At 41.5% G+C, this 23578-nt stretch overlaps 2 protein-coding genes across 5 annotated transcripts in view; one reads left to right on the top strand and one right to left on the bottom strand.

Annotated features, from left to right (window-relative positions):
• ccdc146 (coiled-coil domain containing 146) overlaps positions 1–23578 on the top strand; it is a 54222-nt gene that overhangs the window by 23401 nt on the left and 7243 nt on the right. For 2 of the 4 annotated variants that reach the window (XM_037760749.1, XM_037760751.1), the window contains exons 5-18: positions 1393–1450; positions 3917–3999; positions 4225–4318; positions 4422–4495; positions 5468–5695; positions 5804–5893; positions 6230–6326; positions 8985–9077; positions 9543–9710; positions 11152–11240; positions 12240–12404; positions 12671–12746; positions 13900–14048; positions 14178–14406. In XM_037760749.1, the coding sequence (XP_037616677.1) occupies positions 1393–1450; positions 3917–3999; positions 4225–4318; positions 4422–4495; positions 5468–5695; positions 5804–5893; positions 6230–6326; positions 8985–9077; positions 9543–9710; positions 11152–11240; positions 12240–12404; positions 12671–12746; positions 13900–14048; positions 14178–14406 (1693 nt within the window). The remainder of the gene's footprint in view (positions 1–1392; positions 1451–3916; positions 4000–4224; positions 4319–4421; positions 4496–5467; positions 5696–5803; positions 5894–6229; positions 6327–8984; positions 9078–9542; positions 9711–11151; positions 11241–12239; positions 12405–12670; positions 12747–13899; positions 14049–14177; positions 14407–23578) is intronic. The other 2 variants (XM_037760750.1, XM_037760752.1) reach the window with 2 other exon arrangements.
• Positions 20724–23578, bottom strand: part of LOC119482856 (gamma-secretase activating protein) — a 53775-nt gene continuing 50920 nt past the window's right edge. Inside the window, exon 34 of the mRNA XM_037760753.1 lies at positions 20724–20734. The gene's annotated coding sequence lies outside the window, so the exon portion shown is untranslated. The remainder of the gene's footprint in view (positions 20735–23578) is intronic.

Genomic DNA, 23578 nt, shown 5'->3' with positions numbered 1-23578 from the left:
AGTTTCAGTGTTGCAATGTTGAATTCTGCATTGAAGTTTAAGCACCAGAGATCCAGCAATTCAACTGTGAGCACTGAAACTAGTTGAAGTAAGTAATCAGCTCACAGCTGTGTCCTAGAAAATCAGAGGAGGAAATAAAAAATAAGTGAATTAAACTCTAATTTTCCTAATGCTTCTTAAGCAGATCTATTTTCTCATCTTCCCTGCATTGCATTTGACCCCGGATCGCTTCAGCAATATTAAACCACTCGCAGCACATAAACTCACCACTGCACTGCAAAGATATGATCTGTAGGATACAGTGATTTTTAGTGCAGAGCACACACAGTGAGGAAGGGAGTTGAAGGCCCAGCGGTAATTGAAATATTAAATGAAAACCACTTACAGAGCATTCTCAGAGGATGCAGTAATAGACAGGATTAGACACTGGGTGTGCATATTGCTTGTGACAGTGTTTGGTGGTGAGCTCTCTCATCATCTCCGTTTCTTCTTCTTCTCTTTCATCCCCTCCAGCCCCAATCTCTTTCCCTCTATCTGACTTTCCCCTCTGTTCTTCTTCCCTTCTCCTCCTCTCCTCTCCTGTCCAAAATGGCCAGCGGTCTGCATGTGACAAGCAGATGCTCACCATGCAAATATGCCTTCTTTTTTTTTTTTTTTAAATCTTTGCGTCCTTTATCTTCAGCCAAACAGATATGTAGGAATTCAGCACTTTTTTTTTCCAGTCACATATTTTAGCATTCACACAGCTTTCTCTGTGTATCAGTTAATATCCAATATATCAACTTGTCAGGAAGATTAATATCATTTACTTTGTGAAACGTGTAGCAGCGCACTATGTGCTATTGTAAGGTTTTTTTTCACAATGACAGAGCTGACTCGAAATTATTTCATACAAACTTTAATCAAATGGCGTGCGCCGCAGGGCGATGAAAAATTCATAGAAATTATGTTTTCATATGCACATTTCTACCGTGCTGGGTACTTAATTTATGATTCTTTGTGTTTGTGCATGAGAAAGCTTGTGTATACAGTATATACTGCTTCTTTTATACAGTATGTGTGTCCAAGATGTGATCTTTTTATAGTAGAAAGGTTTCATAGCAACAAATTTAAAATGTTTGACACCCACTGCATCCTCTTTTTTCATGCTTTCTCTTTCAATTAAGACGAATTTAGCATGAGGTTTGGTCAACTGGAAACTGCACACCATTCTAATTTAAAAAATGTAAATTCCCGTTCCACTTTCATTCCTCTTTCTGTTTAACAAGGAACTGAAACATGTTATTTGTTTCTCTTACCAACACTTTTTGTTTTCTTTTCCCAATTTTCTCTTCCTCTCCTCTTCACCTCACCTCACCTCTCCTCACCTCTCCTCACCTCGCCCTTATGCAGTCTCTTGGAGGAGAAGCAGTATCTGGAGAAAGAGAATGAGATTGAGCCCGAACCTGCTGTAAGTTCATCATTGCACCATCCAGGTGTAGTTTCAGAGACGTGGATTACTACACTGCAACAGCGGTCTTCAGAGAGGATACATTATGAGTTTTACTTAAAGCCTCCATCCAGGCTTAATCCCTCTATATGATGACTTGCCATTGGCTCTTTTTGAAGCTAAACGTTTTTATATTACAATGTCCCATTCAGATAAAATGATGGCATATGAGTTGAAAAAGCTTTAATCCTTGTCACAGCTGGAGAGGGGTTTTTAACTTTTGTTTTAAGAGGGCAAATTTAAGTTAATAATGGCTGGTTATCACGTAGCAAAATGCATAACAGAGCAGTCAAATATATTATTTAAAGGGGCTATATGTAAGAATCAGAAATTGCTTGTTAACAGTGACACCTGTGGCCGTTAAGTCAACGATAGTCAGCGTCCTGTTGCTTGCGCATGTGCTCGCACTACGTAGACACGAACGAGCATCGGTCAAAACAGTGAGGCACATTCCTGATTTGCAAGACGGGCTTCACCAGATATACACGAGCAAGCATGACGTCACATCCGTTAGATTTTCCCGGAAAAAACAGGCCCACATTCTTCACATTAAAGGCAGTCTACAGGCCGATTGAGGAAACCCAGAAAGTGGTGGTAGGTCTCATTTTTTAGGTTAGGTTACAACCTGCTCCCACATTGGCAATAAAAAAAACGATTAAAAAACGTGTAAAAACTTACATACAGTCCCTTTTAAAAGCTCTCGCTCCCACTCCAACTCAAAAATGCAATGTAATAACGCTCACACTGTATTATAATATACATGATTAAATGATGATGATGAAGGAAGACATTTACAGTAAGAAATAAGACCATTCGTATATCATACTAGAATCCCAGTATCTTCTCCAAGCATACTCTGTAGGGTGCTGTAGGGCATATTAATACTGCATTACGTGTATTATTTAGTTTATCATAAGTCTGCCACAATGCAGCTACAGTAGCTGTTGCATCACCGGCATTACAACTCTGCAATAGTGTTGAAGAAAATCAAGAATACTAACATAAGTCCCTCAGGGTAGTCTCGAGGAGCGTCGCATTCACAATTCTCCAATAATCAAACTTCATAAAAATTCCGCTGCCTAATGGCAAAACAGGGCTAGATTTTGAGCTTGCTGAATAAATTCCGCAGCTTTAATTAACTTTTGGGGTTTTTGAATACTTTTGAGGTTGTTATGCAACTACCGTTTAATTACTGTTCGCAAAAACAACACATTTAAAATGTACTACAATTGTGCTTTCATGCCTCTGGATAGTATCTTCTCCACATAAAAACTACAGTGCCCTTGAGTGAAGGTGGCTCGTGGGTTGACCTTCAACAGACCAAACAAACAGGAAAAGATTTATCCAATTTACCCTGGAGATGCCCGTGTGTCCTTGTGTTAGGGTTGCATTAAAAGCGAACTTTGACAAAGTGAATTTACATTAAAAAAAATACTCCTAGAAGCAGCGACGCATGCTGGTTTGATTCTCTACAGGGAGCCAGTGTTGTAGTAAACAGTTGCAGCATTTGGACTGCTGCTCGCGACATGAATTATCGAGTCAGTATTGAGTGGGCATTGCACCACTGCTGTGGACACACGCACAGCACCGGGACTCATTCTTAAAAAGCACAACATCAGAAGTGTGTGGTCAAATAATATTCATACCAGCAACGCCTTTATCTGTTTATTTGAATAGCAGAAGCTGCTGCCTCTACTAGAACAGCTCAGGCTATTTATTCTGTCACAGTGTATGTGTAAAGGGGCCTTTTTATGAGTCCCTTTTCCCATTGCTATTGAAACAATACGCTGTTGTTGGACCTACATTAACTCTATGAAACAATTTGCCTTCTTCTCTCTCTCTCTCTGTCACACGCTTGTCAAATGTGATTAATAAGCTATGCGTTTCATTACAGAGTCCTCGCATACATTTCTAATTGTTTTGCTGTATGTACAGTAGATGGATACTGGAGGAAAAACCACACACTAGCTTTAAAGCGCATTACATTTATCAAGTTGAATTGATAACAGCTGGTTTAGTCGCAGTTGTTTACGTTCATACTCGTGCTTGCAAAACTGATTCAGTGGAATCCAACATTATTCAACGATGTTAAGCGTCAAACCTATCTTTGTTGTGCAGGAATTACATTTTAGACATCAAACTAGAACTAGTCAAAGCACTGAAAATTACTTTTACTGCTCAAACAATTGAAGAACTTTTCATCAATACACTAAAAGACAGTTCATGAGTCTTAAAAAAAAACAGGAAAATCCATGTGCAAAGCAGAAGGCTGTTGGAGCTGATGCTGAGTTTGGATCAGACGCTAAGAAATGAGGGGGAAAAAAACAGTGGTATTTTGCCTGTAGCCTGAGCTCAATTAAATTGACATCATAGAGCTGATATTCTTGATATGTGATCTAATGTTCATACTGCTGGTGGGTCCTCCAGGAGCTGGATAGCAGAACAAAGGCCCTGCAGGACAAATATGAGGAGCTGAAGAAAGATGTTTTCCAGAGACAACTGGAAGTCAGGTACTTTATCCTACAGTAGCTGTCGTTCAGAGAGTACACATGCTGTTCGCTCACGTTGCCCTGCAGATTGATACAGGTGAACACATTCACTCTGTAGAGCTCTTCATGACGTTGTCTTTTTTGTTCCATTTTAATAAGAAGCAGTGCAGCCGAACCTTTTAAGTGTTGTTAATTCAAATCCTTCAGATAATAAGCGTTCTTTTTGTGCCCTCACTCCACGCACAGAAGTCTGACAGAAGACGTGGAAACCTGTGAAACGCAGATATTGAAAGAACAAAAAGAGCTGGAAGACAAGATGGAGATCATAGAGCTCAAAAAGGTCTGTGTGAGAGAGCGCGTGTGTAAGTGGATATAGCATACAGAAAAAACATCAATAACATAACTTTATAATTTGCTTTTCTTACATTTGTGTGTCTAACAAGGCTGAGAAAAAAGCCCTCATCAGCACCCCCGACCAGATTTTTAAGGAGATTCAAAGGAAACGCGCTAAGTGGGAGTAAGTACATGCAGCCGCTTTAATATTCTTTATGTGTTTCAAACACCAGGACTAAAAAATGAGCCAGCGAGTGTGCTTCAGTGAGACGACATTGAGAAGAAAAGACAGCAGAAACATCTTTTGAAAATTAAGTCACTCCCTGTCAGTTGGCTCAAATCCTTCTGTAATCTGTCTCCTTCCCTTCATCTTAATATCCTGTACACGAATGAGCTGGATTTAACTGGATGAGTTATCGTACTGTAGTTTTCCCAAATGGAAAAGGCAATTGTTTTTGCGCTGTGTAAACTTTTGATTGGACCTGATACGGAACAGAAAAACAAACGCAGAATCTGAAGCAAAATATCAGTTTCTTCATTCATTTCCCTGCCAGAGGCATCAGTTTCTGGGTGTATACTTGTTCGGCTTCCTCTCTGTAACACATCTCTCCAGCCACACTCTCTTTGACGCAGTGTTGGCTTTGCAACCCTGCGAAAAAGGCATGTCTTAGTCGACATGAAGAACTGAAAAATGGGGTACTATTTGTAGCAACAGTCAAATTTCTTCTCGAGGATTTAAAGGTGTGAATCCCCTCTAATTCAATTTAGAAAGAAAACATGGCAAACATATGCATCAGACTGCTTGTATTCAAGTGCAGATGCAGTCAAAAGCCCCTTCCTCTCCAGAGAATAGTTCCACTGGCACTGCAGTCTCTTTTATGTTTATTTCAAATTAATATTTGGCTCGCAAGTGATGCAGTGGAACCGTCCGTATGAGCCATGTGAGCTGTGACTTGTAATTTGAAATTCACAAAGCGGAGGGGTACTTGGGGATGCATGTAAAAGATGGAGGAAACACACACACGCTGTTATTTCATAAGATATGCACTCTTACAGTGCAAGTGAAAAGTCATAAATGGATACTCCTCTCTTGGTGTTATTACTTACACTTGTTCTTTATGTTTCAATTTTTCTTTCACCTCCCTAAACGCATCAGATCTGCAATGGAGAAAACAGAAGCACTGAATGCAGAGATTTCAGAAATGGAACAGGAAGTGAAGCAGGCGGCCGAGCGTAACAGCGCCCTGACGTCGAAGAAGAAGAAGTTGAACGAGGAGCTGAAGGGTCCCAGGGCCCAAATAGACGAGGGTCATGGGGAGAACAGAATGCTGCTGAAAGAGCAGGAGGTCAACAGGGAGGATGAGGCTGAACTCATGGGGAACAAGTACAATATACAGTCAAAAATGGGCACTACGGCTGGAGTTTTAGAGTCAGAGGAGAGGCTTTTGCTGGGCGTTTTTTTCATGCATATCATTGTGTTTTTCATCACCAGAGGTATCCTGGAAATAAAGCTGCGGAACATCATGTCCGACAGGAAGCACCTGTATGAGAGCCACTCTCTGCGGCTCAGGGAGAATAATAGGTACAGAGTGATGTCAAACCGAGCACCATATCGCACATGTAAATGAGTCCCCCACATATACATCTATACACCTCAATAATTACACGCTGTATGTAAGGGCTTTTACGCTCTTCAGTATGTGCATGGAATTTTCTCATGAATAGTCCGTGTATGATTTTTTATTTTAGGCATAAATTTGATTAGTTCAGAGCATTCCCTCACTGCCGAACACCTGCATATTCGACAGGAATACATGCATATAATGAGCCTAATTTTGAGTTTCCCCATTTTGTGTAGGAGTCTTACAGCCTTGTGAAAATGATAAATATTTGAAAGGGTGCCTGTGTTTCTCCTCAGGCAGGCGCAAGCCCTCAAGAGGATGGAGCTTGCGTTGACCATGGCAACTGAACATCTAGAGCACACGCAGTCTGTCTACGATGATTTACAGGCACAGGTGACCTGTAGATTTTTTACTTTCAATGAGTAAAGAAGAAACTTTTTAGCACCTAAAGGCTTCTGCTATTTTCCCCAGAGAGACGTTCTGTACATGCCGGACCTCTATTTGCAGCTTGTAAATATTCAGTTTCTACCAGTAAACCTCACAATGTTAAAACACGTACTCCTCATGGTTTGCAGCATTATGTTTTTACTTATTTTGGCTATTGGTTTGGAAAATTCTGCATTTAAAAATAACGGCTTAAACACAGGTGTGGGAAAGTTTTGCGTGTGAATGTCACGGTGCCAGTAATGAGCACATTAAAACGATAATCTGCATTACACCAGAAGCATTTTTTTTTTTACTCTTGAGCTTCCTGTAATTTTACTGATGTTCACAGTTTTTAAAGAGAAAGAAGTAGAGGAGAGGGGAGAGTCATGGGAAATGCATCAGCACATCTCACAAAGCACATAACGGTATGAAAGGAAATCACAACGGCACTTCAGGGAATTCACACATTGAGGAAATATTGAAAAACAAAGCAGTGATTCATTAATTTCCACTTATCTGCCAATCAATAACGACTCTCACGTGAACAATAACTCATTATTAATTTGACTGTGAAGGCTGTTTAGATGACGGGTTCACCACAAAAATGTGGTAAGCTATTAAGACAAACATTCTATTGTCTCAGATAGGATGTGATTGATGGCTGTGATATTTACACAATGTTGTGTTCTCAACTTTACACCACACGAGGCTTAATCTGGATGTAAAGTAGTGATAGTATTTAGTGCTTCATGTCTGTAGCTGAAATAAAGTTGCGCCGGTTTCCTTTTTAAAACTCTAATAGCTGGGGTAGGCGGTTTGTTTCTGGCATCATTGGGCAAAAATTCCATAATAACCTTTCAGCATATTGTAATTCAAGTGGTACCCCTGGGTAGGCAGGTTTCTGGACAAAGCAAAAAAAAAAAGCAGAATTTGAGAATACAGCCCTCATCCTGCAGCTCTCCCCTCTCCGTCCTACGTAAGCTCCTAAAAGAGTTCACACAGAAAGCTGAACTATTAGAGAGATGGAGAGAAAATGATGCTCGCCCCGAGCTACTGCGGTGGCTACCGTGGCTGAGAGGCTAACTCACAGCACTAGCCACAGCCGTGAGCAGAAGGCTAAACTATTGGCAACATTTTCTCTCCATCTCTGAAACACTTTGCCAATATTGTCAGACTCTCTTTTTGATGAGTCTATCTTCTTGTTTTGGGGTTGCTTTTGCCCGTTGTTGCCAATGCTGGAACAGCAACTTTCTTGCAGGATATTCCAACATTGAACCTGTCTATTCCTCACTTTTATTTGTCCAGCTTTGTTGTCCTTGTCCCTAGCTGTTTTTCTCTATTTCTGTGTAAGTACATTTAGAAAGATGCATAAAAGCCAGAATCAAATTCCTTGTATGTGTGTACTTGGCAAATTAAATGGATTCTGATTCTGATCAGACTTTCACCAAAGGGACCCGCCTGTTCTCAGTCCAAGGAGCGTGAAATACCGACGCTTTGTCACGGCCGTCAGTGTTTGATGCTGATCCCCCAAGGCATCCTTTAGCGCCGGTATGAGACGCACCAGGCTTTCCATTAAGTACAGTGTAAACCCATCCGCGGCAACAGTAAATGCTCAGAGAAAGGGACGTAGTTTGAAGAGCGTAAAGACACACAAAGGGTGGGAGGAAGGGGTGGCGGATGGGCCCAACAACACAGGGCTTTCATCCAGGAGACAGCTGTTTGTATCCCATGCGTTAAGCTTCACTTTCACGTTACAATCAGCTGTTCGTTCGTGTCCCGTGTTCTCAACGTTCAGTTTCATTTTCACTTTACAAACGTAGTAGTTTTAAACCCAACCAAGTTGTTTTTTCCAAAACCTAACTAAGCGGTTTTGTTGTCTAAACCTAAAGTGACGCCAAGGGGTGTCAGTATGTGACGTGTTAGGATGAGAGCGTGTTGATGGGACATGCATCTGTCTTTGTAGAACAGCCAATAGGAACGCTCTCTCTGAAATGACCTGTGATTGGCCAAAGTCTCCCGTCACAGGCTAGATTTTTGTAAAGCCTGAAAACAGAGCCATGAGGAGGTGCAGAAGTCTAGTTTTCTCTCAGAACACTTGAATTACAATATGCTGAAAGGTTATTATGGAAAGTTTTGCCCATTGATTCCAACATTATACTGCCTACTCCAGCTTTAAACCTACTGATTTAGTATTCTTCTTCTTCAAGGGACTAACAATTTTTAAATATGGAGCTCGTACCACTCAACAGGCGGCCTGGCAGCCCCTGCAGAGAGGGGGCAATCCCAACGCCTGAAGACATTCATTTTTCATTAGTTTTTCAAATAGTTTCAGTGTCACTGGATCCAACGGCTATCAGAGAGGCCTCGGGGAAACTCTGATATATAGTATTAATTATTTTGCAATCAATGTTTAATGTGGAATAGAATATGCTTTAACTGAATTTGATTTGAAGTTTGGTCATGGTCTTTTCTTTGCTCAGTATGGAAAGTCTAATGGACTACATCCAGGGAAACAAATGATATAATAAGTTTTTACAGCATTTTACTAAGATTCAGGACTGATGTAAGATCTGCTTGAAGACTGAAAATCTGAACAGACTTTTGATTTTTTTCTTGAATTTCTAGTTAGATGCTGTTCCCAAACATGAGGCCGGTATTGAGCGGAGGATGGAGCTTCAGAAAGAGGTGGATGCTCTCAAAGTCAGCTTTGAAAAGCAGGTGGGAACAATGAGCGTGGGTGGACACATTATCATTAGCAGCTGTAAAAATGTAATGCAATTTACTGCAATAGCCCTGTCTTTGTGGAGCCTATCATTATCTTTTTTGTTGTTGTTGTTGGAACTGTGATAGCAGTGTTAGTTTTAATATATGTTTTAGACCTTTTTTCACTTCTTGTCACTAGCTTTTCTAAATAAATGCCATTTTTATGTTGATATTTTTCATTTTCTAGCGACTTTATCTTCAGATGTAGAAGGCAAAATGAGATTTCCCATCGCACTTTTATCCGCAAGGTTATCTGAAACGTCTGAACTTTACATCGAAAAGTTTCAATATCCATCTTCCTCATAATACGGGACTTTCTGTCCTCTTTGCTGTCCTATTCTGCTGTCAGTAACCCTTCAATTGCAGTCAAATTGTGAGATTTTTCCAACTGAAAATGACTCTAAACGTGTTCCCAACCAGCTATCAGTAGCTGAGAAGGAGAGCCAGAAGATGCAGCAGTATGGGGTGATTCAGGGGCTGCTGAGGGAGTCAAACTGCCTCCGAGAAGAACTCCATAACCTCAGATGTCTGACACGGATCAAAGTGGAGGAGAGGGGCCAGAAGCACCGGGAACTGCTTAGGGCTGAGGTGCAATACAAACGCACACACACACACACACACACACACACACACAGGTACATTTAAAATAGGTTTCAATGTCATCATTAGTGCATTTTTAATAACTTTTACAAACACAGACATGCATATTTAACACCAATGTGTCAAAAATCATCAAAGAGGAACTTAAACTGTATTTTAGGCCCTCTTGAGTGTGACCTAAAATGACAAAAACACAATTCCAAAGAGTGCAATAATGTCAGGGCTTTTCTGCCCTAACAATATTACTGTCACTCCAATGTGATGATTTCAGAATGATTTGAAAAAAATATATAGAGACGAGGCAATTTTAGTCCAGTTTAATTGAAGACAGAGTCTAAGGGGGAGATTTTTTGGCAGAAACGTCTTTTATAAGGGGTTCTGGATTCCTCTTCCTGTCTACTGAAATCAAGAGTATCTGCTTTTTCTAATATATTATCACTTGCGACCACCCATTTGGTGGGACCATACACTTGGTGCACCCATGTTCGAAAAAAACGCATCAGAAATGCCCTCTTTGATGCCTCTATGGAAGATAAAACATGATAAAGTACCCTCTAGGTATCCTTCCAGTGGCAGAAACGCGATGAAATGCCCCGTAGGGTGCCCTTCCAGTACAGAAAACAGGATAAAGTTCCCTCTAGGGTGCCCTTCCAGTAGAGAAAACAGGATAAAGTTCCCGCTATGGTGCCCTTCCAGTTCCAGTAGAGAAAATGTGATGAAGTGCCCTTAAGGGTGCTCTTCCAGTAGAGAAAACGTCATGAAGTGCTATTTAGGGTGCCCTTCCAGGAGAGAAAATGTGAGGGAGTGCCTTCCAGGGTGCCCCTCCAGTGAAAAAAACATGATAAAGTACCCTCTAGGGTGCCCTTCCAGTCGAGAAAACGCAATGAAGTGCCCTCTAGGGTGCCCTTCCAGTCGAGAAAACGCAATGAAGTGCCCTATAAGGTGTCCTTCCAGTAGAGAAAACGCATTGGGTGGCCTTAAAATTGAGAAAACATGATGCAGTGCCATATTGGCTGCCCTGCATTCTAGAAAACTTTCTGCATGCTGGTGCCCCACCGCATGCAGCATGGTTCCCTTTTTATTTTTTCGCCCCTGCCCTTCAGACAGCCTGAGTCTGCCACTGACAACTACTACACAGATTCATGGAGTCTCTCACCTGATTAGTAAGTAAAGGCAATGACCAGCTCCAAAATGAATCAATGACTTCACAAAACTCTTGAAAATCTAAACCAGGTCTGCTAAGATCAGCTCATTTATGTATTGTTTCTTTAAGTATTCAAAGTGTCAGAGGAGAAACTGCTACAACACTGAAAAATGTACACCCACAAATCTGATTTGAAGGTTGATGTTTTGTGAGCGCACACGTAAACACACCCCGACACAGAAGTGATGATACCGTAGTTTTACCTGTGTATAACTCCGTCCACAGCAGCTGAACCAGCACATCCAAGAGGAACTGCTAGAAAAAGACCTCATCATCATGGACCACAAGAAGCTGAATACTATGCTGCAGCGCAGGTTTCACTGTTGTTTTCCCTTCTTCACTTCCTTGTCAGACACCTTTTCATTAAACGGGAAAGGTGTGTGTGTCGTGATAAAGAGGACTTTGGTCACGGAGAAGCCATTAAGCTGTTAATAGGTAGTATTAGGAGAAACATAATCAACTCATTCTGTCACTGTCTTCTTCCTGTCTGTCTCATAGCCTTAGTTCCTCTCTTTTACTTTGTGTTTCTTTTGTATAATGTGGGGATTTCACTGCATAATTCAAGACATTTTAAAGATTGTTTTTTGAATTATATGCAGCGGCAGGAATAGTGATCCTGCATCCAGGGTCAACTCTACCTGTACAATATGTCCTTGGTCTTAGCGATCAGTGTGGGGGAGCAAATTTAATTCCTGCAGTATATTGATGTGACTGATAATTGAATCCCTGGTTATTTGTTTGGCTCCTCTGATCTGCGTAACAGCTGGGATCACAATTAATTCAGACATCTGCGCATGTTGTCAGGGTAGAAAACCCCAACTTACTAATTGGTCACACTCCAGTGTTCAGACACAGAGTAATGCATCTGGCACCACCCAGTACAACAGCAAGATTCTCTCTATATTCAATTAGTTCACGACCACTAGACTACAGCCTGATGTGGATCCGCCCCGAAAACTGCATCTATAGTCGAGGAGGATGATAATTAAATATTGCGTATCCTCTCTCTGTAATTGTAATACGGGGAACAGTTCTCATATTTAGGAGTCACAGTTCACAACTCGCATGTCTTACATGAACGGCAAATTGAAATTTAATGAAATGTCACACTGCGTGACATTTTAGTTGATTCACTGATCATTTGTGATGAACATGAATATGTTTCACAGCTCTCACCGACTTAGTGAATGCAAATGATCAAAAGAACAACATAACTGTAAATGATGAATATGTCAAAAACCTGCTCCTGGAGCCAGGTATTGTACTGCAGACGAAGAATGGGCTCGTTGCTAATCAGCGTTTTCTCCCTTTAGAGTTTCCCAGCACCATAAGCTGTGCGGCATGATTACGGAAGAGAAGAATAAGTATGTCAAACTAAAGCAGGTCGCCTCGCAGACGATCACCGAGCTGACGGAGCAGGTTAAAGTGCTGGAGAATGAGACCGAGATCCAAAGTACCATTGTCAACAACAAGGACCGGTGTGTGAACATGTGTTTTGTAGAGGGAGGGTTGATAAAAGTAATGCATACTAATGCAGAAAAGAAGGCCTAGACATCCATAATAAAATAATGTAATAGCGATGCAACAAATGCTGCTTCTGAAAAGGCTGTAAGACTGTTTTATTAGCACTTTTCTTGACCAGTTCATTTGTTCGTAATCATCAGTGAAGATATACCTGCATCCCTGTTATTGCGTATAATATCTCTGATAGTTTTCTTTGTGTGTGTGTGTGTGTCCATTCCAGATCACTCACAAAGACTCACATGAAGATCTCTAATAGCTCCCAAATGAGGGACAAACTGCGCAACGACATCTGCGAGGTCAAGGCACACACACACGTGCACACACACACACACACATACAGATGAGACCAGTCAAAACACACTGTGGACAGGGTTCAACGTTTTTTTTTTCCACTTGCCCGGTCGGGTAGGTGGGTCAGAAATCTACTTGCCCAAAGTCAATTTTGACTTGCCCTCTATACAAAATGTTTAATCTTTATTTGAGTAAATGATTCAGGAGTTTCGCCCACATCTCTCTCACGCCACCCAACTAAACTCCTGTTTCCAGGATGATTGAAATGCTCGCTAGCGCTTCAGCTCATAAACTTTGTCTTCACCCTCCTCTGACATTTTCTCATACGAGTGCCCGATCTGTGCTGCGCATGTGCAACTCTCAACAGAGATAATAGCGAGCGAGAGTGAGAGAGAGCTCACTCCTTCGCCACTTCCATCCTCAGCTCCTGAAGTAAACAATGTGTTTAATTATTTTTTTACCATTCGCTCGGGCAAGTGAGATGCTAGATTTACTAGCCCGATGTGGCGTTTTATTTGCCCCGAGCAATCCTTATTGTTGAGCCCTGCTGTGGGTCTCCTTTGCTAAATAAATATGTTATTAAGAATAACATGATTCAGGGGACCCAGGGTTGAACAGAGATACACAGCCAAGGCTGTTGTTGAGCTGTTTTGAGCGAGCTCAACTCTATAGCTGTCTAAAACAAGGTTTAAGAGCCCTTCTAGAAATGTTAAGGAGGCAAACCCACATCCAGTTTTCCCCAGTATTTATCTTTGTGTGTTTCATAAGACTCTTAAACAGTGAGCCACACACAGTTCACCGTTAACAATAGTTAACATTGTGCTGTCTACTGTCATCGTCTAGCACTATCAAGAGGATGCATTCCATTGCACTTAAGAGCAAAAACACGCCTCAGAACTCTTTTTTTCTTATAAAGAATAACAAATGTGCCGTTTCGAAAGCGTTGTTTTGTTTTTCTCAGAACAAAGCTAAACAAATATATGAGATTTTTGTTTTGTGCATCTGTATTTGTATTGATAACTGTTTTTCTTTTAGTCAGATGTGTGCAGTGCAAGTTCAACCAATCAGAATGAAGTTTAAAAGTATCCCTACATCAACACTGAGTGCCCTCTTATTGGTCTAAAAGCATATAGTACACTCTTTTTTAACATCTCCTAGGTTTCCTTGAAGCACCATCAGATCAGTCAGGAGTATGAGGACAACAAACTGGAGTTGATGAAACTCACAAAAACCATCAACCTGCAGGAGCAGGCATTTCTGGACATAGAAAAGAATCATGAAACGGCCACGCAGCGCCGCAATGAACTGTATGTTTATAATTCGAAGTTTACATAATGTTGCCTGAATTCAAGTAGGGGGATCTAAACTATCAAATAATGTTTGTGTCTTGGTGTGTGTGTGTGTGTGTGTGTGTGTGTGTGTGTGTCGACCTACAGTAGCGTTCAGTTCCTGGAGCACGAGGAGGTGTTGCTCAGCCACGATGAAAAGATGAACGTCCAGGCGGCTGCCATTACTAAGGGCAACATGACACTGGAGACCCTGGAGAAGGAGATGAGAGACATGCAGTTGGAGATTAATGAGGAGGAGAGACAGATAGAGCTGAAGAAGAAGGAGGTGCTCCTCAACAAAAGGCTGGAGGGAGAGATCACCACGCTGGTGATAGAGGTGGGGAAAGCATGCATGTATACCAACATAAGCATACAGACATTAGCAGATACACAGACAAAATTCAAAACAGACTGTAGTTTCACACTAATAGAACATCTGCAAAACTTTCAGAACTGCAAACTAATTACTTGAAAAACATGTGGGTCTTGGGTCAACGGTTAACATTTTTGAGGATGAGTGATAGACATGTTTCATAGAAATCACTCATTAAAGTCTCCTCTGTTGTGAACTGTGATGATAGTCTCCAAACGCCCACTTCTCGTTTTTCCTGTGTTTCTTCTCTCATTCCTCGTAAACAAGAACTGAAAACACTTTTTCTTTTTTTTACGTTTTTGTTGAACTTTTGTCTGCTGTGAAAAGAGCCCGGCTGCTGTAAAGTCACAGCGAAGGTGAACTGTAGTACGGAACAGTTTTGTGCTCCTTCTTTTTTGCAAGAGCTATTGTATTGAATGAGCACTGCACACTGTGTTATTGTTTTATAGGGCCCCTACAGTTTGTCTGTTTGCTCATATATACGCTAATTTGTGCAGATTTTGCCTGCTGTCCACATTTCCCCCTCGTGTCCAATCACAGCTCGACTGCATCACGATGTGGCCAAGCTCATTGGATTCCTATCTGGAAGCATTTAGGCCTGTCAGTTAGTTCCTCCCGGTGTTATCAAGTGATCAAAGTACCACTGAGAAGACAGATCATGTGTGTCTGCAAGATTTTCTTTGGAATCTTCTGGCAAATTGTGTGTGTGTGTAACAAGCCAGACTTTGAGTCTAACTTTGACTATAGCCAGGCCGTTGTCAAGCTACGTGTGTGTATGTGTTCCACCTTGTAAAAAAACAACAATTTATGTGATTTATGCAACATCAGTGGAGAGTCTCAGGAAGTAGATGATTGTATGTCTGTGTCTTGGGTATTGCAGACTATTGTTCAACTTTATGTGTATCTTTGTCAAGTTGGGGGGAACTCCAGAAAGAACAGCGCAAAGTCCAGAAGACAAGCAGACACTAGGAAATTCACTTACTTTAGAGCACCGCTAATGAGCAGATCTCTTGTTTTTTGAAATACTTTCAAAGCTTCTTCTTTTTATAATGAGACTTTTGAATTGCTCCAGTAAATACACTGTGTCGGAGGGCTTTCTTTTTTTTAATATAATGAACAGACTCCGTGTTCGTATTCTACTTTGCTTACAGTGAATATCAGCAAAAGTATTTATGTCGACCATATGCCAGATAAGTTTTTCTTTAGCATCTGAGAAAAGTCTCTCAAGTACAAGCACATTTTTGAGATCGTATTGGAGTGTTTTTTTTTCAGTTCGTACACCATTACTGTATGTTTCTAAACTGATCCGCTCGCTTCGTTTTGTTGAGGTGAACTATGTGTGAACGTTCTCAGAAGTTTCAACAGAGACAGTAACAGTACTTTCGCTAAATGAGATGAAGATGTAAACCAAGAGGGACCAACCCAAACAACCAAACGCTGCACGGGTTTCACAGACACAGACTGAATAAATAACATAAAAACACAAGCAACTGTGCAATGCATACAGAGTGACAGACGCCTAGAAGGAGAGAGATTTGAGAGAGACGCACATGCTGAGTTTTCCTGCCAGTGGCTGCGTCGAGGGATTGGGTGTGTTGCTGCTCTGGATCAGAGTGACTGGTTCTGACTTGCTGCTGGACTTCTCTCATCTGAGTCTTGTGCTCTTTTGGATGAATGCTGTGTTGGAACAGACTTCACCATGTGCTGCTTTTTTTGAAAACAAAATCCCCTTTCCCTTTTCTCCATCTGTTTACTCCTTCTGCTGTTTGTTACAACAGGCCTTGTCAGTGCCACGCTTTCTCTTTCACTCTTATTGTTTCTCTCATCGTTTATTTATTTACTCTTTCCCTCCCCACCTTTGTCCGACCATATTTCCTTTCACTGTTCCCTTGAGGCCTCTTAGGGTTTTACTTCTTTGGAAGTAACTATATATTTTAATAGAAAGTCCCTTCCAATCTCCTTTCTCTTTTTTACATATTTTTCTGACTGCTGACTGACCTTGCATTTGGCTGTAGATACCGTACATTCCTACCCTCTGTCCGTTTTAGCCATGCTAGCAGCATGGCTAAAAAAGGCAATGACTGCCTGCCTGTTGGTCGCTCCATCACTTTGATCCTGACTGAAATATCTCAGCAGCTATAGAGTGGATTGCCTAGACATTTTGCACAGGCATTCATGATCCACAAAAGATAAATCTTACTGACTTTGATGATCCCCTGACTTCTTCTTTAGCGCCACCATGAGGTTTTTCATTTGACAACAAATATTGGATGGATTGCTATGAAATTTGGTACAGACATCCATGTCTCCCTCAGGATACATTAGTGATCCCTTAACGTTTCATTTAGCACCACCTTCAGGTCAAAATGTATTTGTCCAACACCAGTGGGAAACCTCCGGTTCTAAAAAGTGAAGCCAATGCGGAAGTGCCTTAAACTTGCATTCTTTCTAATAGCCAGCAGGGGGCGACACCTCTGGTTGCAAAAAGAAGTCTGATTGTATAGAAGTCTATGAGAAAATGAGCCTACTTCTCACTTGATTTATTACCTCAGTAAACATTGTAAACATGAGTTTATGGTCTTAATCTCTAGTTTCAAGTCTTCTTCAATACAGCATGATGTTCATTTAGTAAATGATGGTCCCATTTATAGTCTAATAGACCATAAAGCAGGGATGCTTTAGGGCGTGGCTACCTTGTGATTGACAGGTCGCTACCACGGCGTTGTCCGGTCTGGGAGTTGTCCATGTTTTCGTCTTAGAACTTTAACCCTTTCACAGTGTGTTTTCAGTTCATGAAAGTTAGTTGTAACATTTTGGTCACCTAAAAATGTCAGATTCAGCGTTCGTTTGTACTTAGCTCCACCCTCTCGTGTCACTTCTGGTTGCAAAAAAACAAGATGGTGACGGCCAAAATGCCAAACTCGAGGCTTCAAAACGGCAGTCCACAAACAAATGGGTGATGTCACTGTGACTACGTCCACTCCTTATATATAGTCTATGTCCAATACTTTGATTCTTGACTATATACCTGGAAAACTAATTATATCTGTGTGGACATTCCCATAAGCTCAGCTGTACGATGAGTTCTGTGCTAATTCGCAAATTTTAGCATGCTAACACACTAAACTAAGATGATGAACAAGGTAAACATTACACCTGCTAAACATCAGCATGTCAACATTGTATGCAGCTGATATTATATACAGTAGCTATAGACTCACACAACTCCTGGAACTTTCTAACAGTCAAAAGTATCATCCCCGATTAGTGAATCGGTTCATCTGTCTGCTCATCCATCCATCCACTCATTCCATATTTTTCCCTCTCCTCTTTGTGTAAATAGCAAATCATTTTCTAAATCGCTGTTTTCCCTCATCCAGCCGTCTACCTCCCCCTGGGTACAAAAAGTGAATCACTGGGGTTTCTCCTATTGCAGGCGGCATGCCGGCTCAATTCATTCTCCTTGCGAATTCATTCGCTCTGCGAATTCAATTTCCATGCAGCTGCCTTGCTGTCGATTTATTATATATATTGTGTATTTGTATTCATCTGTGACCAGTTTATCTGCTCATTGCAGACGGACCTCCCCCCCTCCCTTTGATGGGAAATTTTGACAAAGATAGATCGGGCCATCTGTGAGACTATTGAAGTTCAATATACTCTGAGGCTTTCGTTTGCTCTGAGGAATTTTAATTGCCGCAAAGTAAACAGCGGTTGCTGTTGGATTCTGAATTTACTACTTGTTTATGAGTCGCTGGCACGTCGACGACTCACATACAGGTGCACACGCATCGGCGCACACGCTGAGATCCGTTTGTGAAGTGGTGATAATACCCTTGCAGCCAGCACCATCTGAATATTGCTCAACAGTCCTCTAATGACTAGCTATACGTCTGGTATACAAAGTCGCATGCACACATAATATCACCAACAGAGATGTATTTATAGAGCACACACACAGTCAGTAATGGAGTAGGATTTATAACAGGGTGGGGCTGCTGTCATACTGCACCGTCCCCACGGCGGTGAGTCATATTGTTTGTCTGTCCCTCTCTTAAATCTTTGTCCAACCTGTCTTGAACTTATTACCATGGGGAAACCCACTCGTCTTGATAGATGTGTGCATGTGAGTGTGTGTTGCGTGTGAGAGATTTAAGTGAGACAGGTGGAGAGAAGGCAGTAAAAGCAAAAACACAGCTGATAATACTGTGACTTGACTGTTATTCTCATTGCATAGTTTATGAAACTCCCCTCTGCAACCGTTGAAAGTCATTCGATAACTCACTTCGATCTGACTTCTCTTTACGCTGTTGCCTAAATACCCAAGAGCTAAGTCTTCAGACGAGTTGGGATGTATCCCAACTGTAGTCACGAGTACTCCATCGATGACGTCTTTGTTGGACCACCAGTAAATTAGCTCTGCTCAAGATTCACACAGCAGATTGCTACTTTGGCTGCAAATATCCACAGTTGGGGTGATAACTGCAAATCGTATTCAATCACTTCTTACTTTATCACTTTTTTTTGGCCCCCTAGTTGTCTTTCTTTTAATGTCTTTTGAGCCTTGATGTGGCCTGAGGTCCTCTGCAGGCAGGAACCTTATAACTATTCCTATATCCCAGTTAGAGAGTGAAAGTGAGGGCTTTTGTTGTCAGAGGTCTTCAAGGCTGCGGTTTGCCAGAGGAACTCAGCTCGGCTCAGTCAGTTTCATCCTTCAAATCTCTTCTTTACCAGAAGATGTTTTATACACCTTAACTTTTAATATGTTGGGTTTTTTTGTATTGTGTTTGCATTGTCTATTTTTATCGACATAATTTTTTGTATCAATCATGAAGCTTGTTTGTATGATTTAAAGAGGACCTATTATGCTTTTTCTCTTTCTTTTAGTGTGTTATATAGTTTTTTTGTGCAGGTAAAAGGTCTGCAATGTTACAAAGCCCAAAGTCCACGCTAAAGGGAGTTACTCTCCGCCACAGTACCACTGGTCCTGAACTGCCTGAGACGCCTTGCTTGAAGTCCCGCCTTTTCTTCCGTAACGTGGTGATGTCACCAAGTAATACATTTGCATAATACCTGCCTAGCAGCAAGTTTGGCACGCCCTCAAACAAAGCTAGTTAGAGCGGAGCTGGAGCGGAGTCCGAAGAGTTTGATTCTGTTGACCAATCAAAACAGAGTGGGCCAGCTGACCAATCAGAACAGACTGGGCTTTTCGGTAGGCGGGGCAGGAGCTCAAACAGAGCATTTCAGATGGACCAGTATGCACCTGAAATTAAGCATGATAGGTCCTCTTTAAAGCATGTATTGCAAGGTTGTGAATGAGTTTCCTTCCATCAGAATCCGCCCCGCTGCAGATCGTACGTCCACTCAAAAACTTCTCCAGAGCAACATTACTTCAGTTTGACCTTACCAGTGCAAATGCGTGTTTCTGATATTATTCGACCCGCTGTCAACTATTTACGTAGAAGCCAAGTTGAAATGCACATTTTCATATTAATTATAATTAATTCCACATTTTGGGGCTTATGAAAGCTTCAGTTCAGCTCCTCTGCTCACATGTTCTGCTAATTAACCTTACACAACCTTATTATGGTTATTATTTTACTGCTTTTTTACTTTACTGACCTTTCTGCTTTACTGATCTGTCCCTTTTGTCTTTTATCCCTTTTAATTGCAAGGAACTTTGTAACCTAATTTTGAGAAGTGGTATGTAAATAAGGTAATTATTCATCTTTATTATTATACTGTTAAATACGCATGCAGTGTGCCATCTATTATGTGGCTTTTTAAGCCATCATGCTAGCAACTAACTGAGCGGAAATTAAGTAAATGATATGCAAATTGTGTTCTGCACGGATGCTGTCACACGCACGTACACAACGCTTTTACAGCATTCACGAGCCAAGAAAGCAGCAATTATTTGTGACAGTCGGATGAAGAAAACAGAGGGGCAGGCAGGCAGAACAGAGACACTGACACAGAGACAGATGAATACAAAGAGAAAGACAAACATCAGCGCGTACGAACAGAGGGAGGAGGAAGGGTATGAAAATGTTAAGAGCGAGGGCACAACGCAGAAAAAACAAAAGAGATTGATTGAAGAGCGGAGAGAGGAGAAGGAGAGTGACAGAGACGCGCTGTATCCCATCCATCACGTACTGTTTAAATGGCTTAGGGTGGTTACGTATGAGGGTGAAACGCACATCTATCAGACTCAAAAGTGAGGACCGGGCACACACAGATGGGTATTTGCAGATTCAAACATAGTCTGAAAAGTTCCATCTTCATTTAAAAGCTTAGGAATAAAGCATTTCTAATGCAGCGAGGTTTCTCCACACTGAATATTCACTCTTCACTTGTCACATAGCAGTTAGCTTGCTGACCAAGTCAAGAAGTTTTATATATTTTTCTGCAATAATAGTCTCCCTACATTAGTATTCTCTGGGTGAGACAATGGGTTTGACAGTGTTAGCACCATAGACTGTATATGGTATAAGAATATATATATATATATATGAGAACTGGACGTAGACCAATTGGTTTGCGGACTGCCGTTATGAAGCCTCGCTGTCGCCATCTTGGTTTTTGGCCTTCACCATCTTGTTTTTTTTGCGACCAGAAGTGACACGAGAGATTGGAGCTAAGTACATCCGAACACCGAATAAGACATTTTTAGGCGACCAAAATCTTACAATTAACTTCCATGAACTGAAAACACACCGTGGTAGCGACCTGTCAATCACAAGGTAGCCATGCCCTAAAGCATACCCTGCTTTATGGTCTATTTGACTCTAAATGGGACCACATTTTACTAAATGAACATCATGCTGTATTGAAGAAGACTTGAAACTAGCAATTGAGACCATAAATTTGTGTTTACAATGTTTACAGAGGTAATTAATAAAGTGAGAAGTAGGGTAATTTTTTGCAACCAGAGGAGTCGCCCCCTGCTGACTATTAGAAAGAATGCAAGTTTAAGGCACTTCCGTATTGGCTTCACTTTTCAGACCCGAAGGTTGCCCATTGGTTAGCACGGGTAACTTGACTGAAGCAATATCTGTGGACAGACACTAGAAATAGTTTGTAATATCACTTAAATTCCAACCTTCTGACATTGTTAAGGGAATAGTGAGCTGTGGGAGGCTCGAATCTTGCACTCTGTTTCCACAAATATGTACAAAAAGGGTTGCATCCACCTTTTAATAAATGGAAAGATATGCAAAATACTGTAGCTGCAGTATTATATATTTCCTTACACAAAAAAAGTGTGAAGAATCCCAAATTTAGTCCGACTTTAATTTGTAGTGTCACTTTGATCATTTACAGTTTGGTGCCCCTTCATTTGCTTGTTCAGCAGGAACCGTATTGTCTGCTTTTTTTGGTTTTGATACGTACTAATCATGCATTCAACTCTCTGCACCGTGAACAAGGGTTTGTTGTCAAAGTCATATTCTCTGTGAAAACTGCAGATAACCCTGGTCCCTGTTGGTCAGCCCCAATTCCTGTTTCTCTGCATCTCCTGTCTCCCTCTGATTTGGTCTTTCTTGTCTGCTTTCACATCCCATCTCTCCCTCCTTTCCTCACTCTGGACTTCATGCTGTCTTCCCTTTGCTCTTCCTCACTTTATCTTCCTCTATCTGTCAGCCTTTTATCAGTCTCTCCGTGTACATCTGCTCCGCTCTCATCTCGATCTCTGCTTTTCCGTCTATCAGATGCTTACTGTCAGTGTCAGCCTCTCAACTTTTTCTCCCCCCCCCTCTCTAGAGCATCTGTAGACCCACAAACACCTCAGTTAATCACATGACAGTCATACTAATAAATTAAAACTGGAGTCATATGACATTGAGGGAGCGCTGAACACCGGAGTCTGCTTTAATCAGACTCACTGTCTGTTTGCGGAGGCTTCATTAATCTCTTCCGTGAAGGGAGGGGAAATGGGAATCATCACTTCTTTGTTCCACGCTGTCTTTCAAGCCTGACACTTAATTTCTCACATTAGATGCAGCGGGCACGTAAACATGCACAGGTGCGCGTACCTACACAACACGCTGTATGGTCGAGTGGAGAGAAACTGCTGTTTCATAAGCGAGGTCACGGCAGGTCAGACCCCTGCGTGCAACATTTTTCCACACAGCTCCTCCCTGCTCCTCTCTTTACTTCATGCTGCCTATCCACTCTCCTTCTTCACTTATATTTGTCTTTCTCTCCCCAGGCATCTATTCATATTTTCTCATGTCATCTGATGTGTGTTTTTTCAGTCTTTCTTTTTTCTGCTGATGTCCCTTTTATGGTCCCTGTCATGGCTCCCTTCCTCATCTCAGCTTCACATGTGTTTATATATAGACTACCTTTATTTTGCTGTAATGAGACCACTGGGTATTTGCTTCCCTGTTGAGATACTGTAGTTACTTTAATTGCTCATTTCCATCTGCAGTCCCTGCACAGGTTAAAGGGCCAGCGTGTAGCATTTAGGGACATCTATGAGCAGAAAAGGAATATAATATTCATAACTATGTTTCCATTAGTGTGTAATCACCTGAAACTAAGAAAAGGTGTGTTTTCGTTAGCTTAGAAAAAGCCCTTCATATCTACATAGTGAGCGGGGCCTCTTCACGCAGTCCTCTATGTTTCTATAGTAGCCCAGAACGGACAAACCAAATACTGGCTCACCACTGTATTTCTCCGACACGCTTGTGAAACTGCTGTAAAGTGAGCCGAAGAGTGCAAAACCGTGGCTGAATTTCACTGCTCCTAAAGTAGGCGAGGCGAAGGTCATGAAAGATACCACGGCATTACCACTGTTCGGGGAATGCTTCTTATATACAGCACCATAGACTGTATATAAGAAGTGTACGTAGTCACAGTGACGTCCCCCATTGGTTTGTGGACTGCCGTTGTGAAGCCTTGAGTTGGGCATTTTGGCCGTCGCCATCTTGGTTTTTGTCCATCGCTATCTTGGTTTTTGGCCGTCAGCATCTTGGTTTTTGGTTGTCACCTTCTTGGTTTTTGGCCGTCACCATCTTGGTTTTTGGCTGTCGCCATCTTGGTTTTTGGCTGTCGCCATCTTGGCTTTTGGCTGGTGCCATCTTGGTTTTTGGCCGTCACCATCTTGATGCTTGGCCGTCACCATCTTGGTTTT

Source organism: Sebastes umbrosus, chromosome 23 (assembly GCF_015220745.1).
Source record: "Sebastes umbrosus isolate fSebUmb1 chromosome 23, fSebUmb1.pri, whole genome shotgun sequence".
In the NCBI taxonomy this organism is placed as follows: Eukaryota; Metazoa; Chordata; class Actinopteri; order Perciformes; family Sebastidae; genus Sebastes; species Sebastes umbrosus.
The sequence above is the reverse complement of the archived record's forward strand: the minus strand, read 5'-3'. Positions and strand labels throughout refer to the sequence as shown.